This window comes from Littorina saxatilis, linkage group LG15 (genome assembly GCF_037325665.1).
Source record: "Littorina saxatilis isolate snail1 linkage group LG15, US_GU_Lsax_2.0, whole genome shotgun sequence".
NCBI lineage: Eukaryota > Metazoa > Mollusca > Gastropoda > Littorinimorpha > Littorinidae > Littorina > Littorina saxatilis.
Window position 1 is genome coordinate 46,596,461 of NC_090259.1, and position 6,520 is coordinate 46,602,980.

General features: G+C 44.5%; 2 protein-coding genes across 2 annotated transcripts in view; one reads left to right on the forward strand and one right to left on the reverse strand.

Moving 5' to 3' along the window:
- Positions 1-6,520, forward strand: part of LOC138949486 (zinc finger MYND domain-containing protein 19-like) — a 151,766-nt gene that overhangs the window by 121,749 nt on the left and 23,497 nt on the right. The window lies entirely within an intron of this gene.
- LOC138949485 (aromatic-L-amino-acid decarboxylase-like) overlaps positions 1-6,520 on the reverse strand; it is a 179,761-nt gene that overhangs the window by 11,378 nt on the left and 161,863 nt on the right. Inside the window, exons 4-7 of the mRNA XM_070321318.1 lie at positions 6,393-6,512; positions 4,018-4,152; positions 2,608-2,751; positions 956-1,022 (exon numbers count right to left, since the gene is read on the reverse strand). Coding sequence (XP_070177419.1) covers positions 956-1,022; positions 2,608-2,751; positions 4,018-4,152; positions 6,393-6,512 — 466 coding nt within the window. The remainder of the gene's footprint in view (positions 1-955; positions 1,023-2,607; positions 2,752-4,017; positions 4,153-6,392; positions 6,513-6,520) is intronic.

The window sequence follows — 6,520 nt, forward strand, 5'->3', positions numbered from 1 at the left end:
AGAGAAGGGTTCGGTAGGGTAGGGTAGGATTTGGTAGGGTAGGGAAGGGAAAGGTTGGGTATGGTAGGGTAGGGTAGGGAAGGGAAAGGTTGGGTATGGTAGGGTAGGGTAGGGAAGGTAGGGTAGGGTAGGGTAGGGAAGGATAGGGTAGGGAAGGGAATGTTAGGATAGGGAAAGGAAGGGAAGGGTAAGGTAAAGTCAGGTAAGAGAAGGTTATGTCTCCGGTAAAGTAAGGTAAAGTTAGGTAGGTAGGGTTATGTAAGGTAAAGTAAGGTAAAGCAAGGTAAAGTAAGGTAAGGTAAGTTACGGTCAGGTAAGATAAAGTCAGGTAAGGCAAGATAAGGTGAGGTAAGTTTAGGTCGGGTAAGGTAAGGTGAAGTAGAATAAGTTAAGCAACTTAAGGTTAGGTCATGTATGGTAAGAAAACGCGAGGAAATGCAACATAATATCATATAATGATATAGTCGTGTAAGGTGACCCTGATGGATATTCGGGTTGCTTCCTTCCTGGGGAAAGCGAGCTGCCATACAGTACGATGTTTCCCATTTTGTTTTAATTATGCATGTGTGATGCAGAAACTGAAAACTAAACATACGTACACGGGTACATAAGGATGTAAGCCAATCGTTGCGGTCATACTCTCCTCATTCAAAGGTTCCAATTAGTCACAGTATGTAACTAAATCGAAAAAAACCATATCACTTCATTCATTAGCGACTTTCACGTGTTTTATCCAGTTATACACAGTGAGTCTTAAAATCTTAGCAAAGCGCAGAGTCTTAGGAACACAACGGTACCAAAATCCAGAGTACTGGTAAAAAAAACAGAGACGCACAAAGCAATCGAAAACTGTGATTGTCGTAAGTAAAAGCTTTCTTTACCTTCACGTTAAACCATCAACACCCCGTTACATAGCCAACAAGTAGAGGAGGTGGGGTGGATGTTGTATACTTACATACGGGTCCCAACTCCTTCAGATTATCGAACGCACAGGAAGTGGTTGTACCGGATGTTGCGCAGAGCTGAAACAGCCAAGACTGATTACACACACAAACAAACACATTGATTATTGTAAAACATTACTTCAGACACCAGCGAGCGTTGTTTCAACAAACAAACACATTGATTATTGTAAAACATTACTTCAGACACCAGCGAGCGTTGTTTCAACAAACAAACACATTGATTATTGTAAAACATTACTTCAGACACCGGCGAGCGTTGTTTCAACAAACAAACAAAATCTGATGTTTGGATTACTTTTTTTCTTTCTTTTCTTTTTGTTTGGGCTTTGGGGGAGGGATTTATTTATACTGTTTTTTATTTTTATTTTTTATTTGCTCTTTTACTTATCATGTATTTCTTATAATAATTTTTAACTTCTATTGGGAATGCACTGCTGCATGTCTTGTTTTCATTTTCAGTTACCGTGTTTTGGATTAAGGAAACGATGTCTGCGTGACTTTTGTCATGTAATTGTATACGACACCGATACATGCACATCATAGCGATGACTTTACGAGTACTCTTCTACCGCTGATATGACGAAGTCACCGAGAATTTTTTTCTGGAAATGTCTTTTTATTTTCTCGAGAGACTAAAGTGACAGGATTTTTCAGAGAGAATTCTCCATTATGCTCATGATGACGTCTTCTCGAACTTTGTTTCGCTTTTGACATTAGATTTTGTTTTGGAAAATGGCAAAGCAGACGGTGCCGTTTTTCATTAAGCAGTAGAACTTTACATATAAGTTGATATAAGGTCATCGCCAGGCTGTGCCTGTATACAGGGCTGGACTAGTGTAAGTTTTATTTATTTATTTATTTATTTATTTATTTATTTATTTATTTATTTGGTGTTTAACGTCGTTTTCAACCACGAAGGTTATATCGCGACGGGGAAAGGGGGGGAGATGGGATAGAGCCACTTGTTAATTGTTTCTTGTTCATAAAAGCACTAATCAAAAAATTGCTCCAGGGACTTGCAACGTAGTACAATATATGACCTTACTGGGAGAATGCAAGTTTCCAATACAAAGGACATAACATTTCTTACATACTGCTTGACTAAAATCTTTACAAACATTGACTATATTCTATACAAGAAACACTTAACAAGGGTAAAAGGAGAAACAGAATCCGTTAGTCGCCTCTTACGACATGCTGGGGAGCATCGGGTAAATTCTTCCCCCTAACCCGCGGGGGGTACCTAGTGTAAGTGAAGGATGGGCTTCCAAAATGACGCTGGGGTACTGGGGCTTTCAAGACCGGGATCTTGGAGGCCTTGCTCTTCAGCTGCTGTTGAAATTTAGCATTTGGAAAAGGTATTTTGGGTCTCTTCTTGAGAAAAACGGGTATTTGCCAGGTAAGAGGTGGGGAGGGGGGTCTGGAACCCAGGACATCCCCTCCCCTCCCCGACCCCCCCCCCCCCCCCCCTCGCCGCCCTAGATCCAGCTCTGTGTATCGGCTCCATACGTCGTTAAGGAACAAACATTGAGATACGTACAACGTGAGAAATACGTCCCTTGCTGTGGCGTTCTACTATAACAAGCCTTTGTCACCTGGAGACGGATGTTCGGCTTTAAGGAAAACACAGTGACATACGTACAAAGAACGGAATGAGTCCCTTGGCCTTGTCCTCGAGGATGGCTTTCTTGAGCGTGTCCCCGCGCAGCGATCCCTTTGCGTCTGTCTCCAGCTTGCGCATGTTGACCGCACCGATAAGCCCCGCCCTCTCCACTGACGAGTGGGCCTGGTCAAACATGAATGAATAATTGAATGATTGACAGAAAAGATGACTCAATCAACCAATCAATCAATCGATCATCGTTCAAATCGGGAAGGAAGAAATCAATCATATATGAAGAGAATCAACCAATCAATCATACGATCATTCCATCTATCCGTCCATCCAGCAATCAATCATACGATCAATCCATCTATCCGTCCATCCAGCAATCAATCATATGATCAATCCATCTATCCGTCCATCCAGCAATCAATCATACGATCAATCCATCTATCCGTCCATCCAGCAATCAATCATACGATCAATCCATCTATCCGTCCATCCAGCAATCAATCATACAATCAATCCATCTATCCGTCCATCCATCAATCAATCGATTGTAAATTAAACAGATCGGTGATGATAACGATGACGACGACAACTAAATTGATGACGTTTGGGAGATTTGTAAGCCAACAATAATGTAACGATAATGACGATGATTACGATGATATTATAGATGACATCTTCACACCGACGACGACGATGATGACAACGAAGTTGTGATTAGAAAGCGGTTGGTTCCCACCTGGTACCGGGTACTGGCGACAATAAAGATGAAACACACAGTTCACTGTGAACTGAAAGCGGTTAATACCTTCTTCTTCTTCTTCTGCGTTCGTGGGTTGAAACTCCCACGTACACTCGTGTTTTTTGCACGAGTGGAATTTTACGTGTATGACCGTTTTTACCCCACCATTTAGGCAGCCATACGCCGTTTTCGGAGGAAGCATGCTGGGTATTTTCGTGTTTCTATAACCCACCGAACTCTGACATGGATTACAGGATCTTTTTCGTGCGCACTTGGTCTTGTGCTTGCGTGTACACACGGGGGTGTTCGGACACCGAGGAGAGTCTGCACACAAAGTTGACTCTGAGAAATAAATCTCTCGCCGAACGTGGGGACGAACTCACGCTGACAGCGGCCAACTGGATACAAATCCAGCGCGCTACCGACTGAGCTACATCCCCGCCCTGGTTAATACCAAAACCCGTGTACTGTCGGTCACAAAACAACCTCCCTTTTAAGACCCTACAATTTAAGACTTACTCCTTTTTTTAAGACCTTGATGTTTCTTTACACTTTCTGTTTTTAACAACTGCAAATTAACCATCATTAACATTTTAATTTAAGACTTAAGAACTGGTTTTCAGATTTCTGGATATCTAAAATGGGAGGGGGTGGGGATGTCCACTGAATGTGGGACACTGTGGGTCAACGTGACCTACTTGGTCGGAGCAGTAAGCGACGAGACTGTCGACCAGTTGACCCATGGTCAGTTCAGCTCTCTTCTCCCTTTCCCGCTTGTAGAACAGGGTGCGTGCCGACAGCAGACACATCAGGGTGGCCTCGCTTGCTGTACCCTGTACACACACACAAACACATGTAGAACAGGGTACACACACACAAACACATGTAGAACAGGGTACACACACACACAAACACATGTAGAACAGGGTACACACACACAAACACATGTAGAACAGGGTACACACACACAAACACATGTAGAACAGGGTACACACACACATACACATGTAGAACAGGGTACACACACACAAACACATGTAGAACAGGGTACACACACACAAACACATGTAGAACAGGGTACACACACACAAACACATGTAGAACAGGGTACACACACACAAACACATGTAGAACAGGGTACACACACACAAACACATGTAAAACAGGGTACACACACAAACACATGTAGAACAGGGCACACACACACAAACACGTGTAGGTCAGGGTACACACACACAAACACATGTAGAACAGGGCACACACACACAAACACATGTAGGTCAGGGTACACACACACAAACACATGTAGAACAGGGTACACACACACAAACACATGTAGAACAGGGCACACACACACAAACACATGTAGAACAGGGCACACACAATCAATCAATATGAGGCTTATATCGCGCGTATTCCGTGGGTACTGTTCTAAGCGCAGGGATTTTTTTTATGCAATTTATATCGCGCACACAGGGATTTATTTATGCCGTGTGAGATGGATTTTTTTTTAAACAATACATTACGCATTCACATCGGCCAGCAGATCGCAGCCATTTCGGCACATATCCTACTTTTCACGGCCTATTATTCCAAGTCACACGGGTATTTTGGTGGACATTTTTATCTATGCCTATACAATTTTGCCAGGAAAGACCCTTTTGTCAATCGTGGGATCTTTAACGTGCACACCCCAATGTAGTGTACACGAAGGGACCTCGGTTTTTCGTCTCATCCGAAAGACTAGCACTTGAACCCACCACCTAGGTTAGGAAAGGGGGGAGAAAATTGCTAACGCCCTGACCCAAGGTCGAACTCGCAACCTCTCGCTTCCGAGCGCAAGTGCGTTACCACTCGGCCACACACACAAACACATGTAGAACAGGGTGCGTGCCGACAGTAGACACATCAGGGTGGCCTCGTTCACGGTACCCTGTACACACACACACACAAACACAATCATGTAGAACAGGGTACACACACACAAACACATGTAGAACAGGGTGCGTGCCGACAGTAGACACATCAGGGTGGCCTCGCTGGCTGTACCCTGTACACACACACACAAACACATGTAGATCAGGGTACACACACACAAACACATGTAGGTCAGGGTACACACACACAAACACATGTAGAACAGGGTACACACACACACAAACACATATAGATCAGGGTACACACACACATACACATGTAGATCAGGGTACACACACACAAACACATGTAGGTCAGGGTACACACACACAAACACATGTAGAACAGGGTACACACACACAAACAGATGTAGAACAGGGTACACACACACACAAACACATGTATGGGCGAACGTACGCATTTTCTCCCCGTACCAATCCACATGCGCGGATATATATACACAAGCACACACACAACCATGCATAAAAACGCGTACACATACAAAAGTGAGAGACAGAGAGACAGAGAGACAGAGAGACAGAGAGACAGAGACAGACAGAGAGACAGAGAGACAGAGACAGACAGAGAGACAGAGAGACAGAGACAGACAGAGAGACAGAGAGACAGAGACAGACAGAGAGACAGAGAGACAGAGACAGACAGAGAGACAGAGAGACAGAGACAGACAGAGAGACAGAGACAGACAGAGAGACAGAGAGACAGAGAGACAGAGACAGACAGAGAGACAGAGAGACAGAGACAGACAGAGAGACAGAGAGACAGAGACAGACAGAGAGACAGAGAGACAGAGACAGACAGAGAGACAGAGAGACAGAGACAGACAGAGAGACAGAGAGACAGAGACAGACAGAGAGACAGAGAGACAGAGACAGACAGAGAGACAGAGACAGACAGACAGAGACACAGAGAGTCAGACAGGCAGACAGAAAGACACATAGACAGACACGCGCCGCAAACAAAACGAAAGACAGAGACAGAAAGACACATGGACAGACCGAGAGCGGTAGAGAGTTCTCCCAATTTCAGAGTTGCTGAAACAATACCGCCACCGTGACCAGGTCCGGCAAAAAGGAAGGCGTCCGGCAGTTGCAGTATTTTACCTATCTTACCTTTGCCTGTATAAACTGTGACCTACCTGTATGACACCGCCACCGTGACCAGGTCCGGAAAAGAGGAAGGCGTCCGGCAGCTGCAGCATCTTGCCCAGCCAGTCCATCATCAGGACCTCCAGCTCCGTGCACGACGGACACGATGCCTGTAACA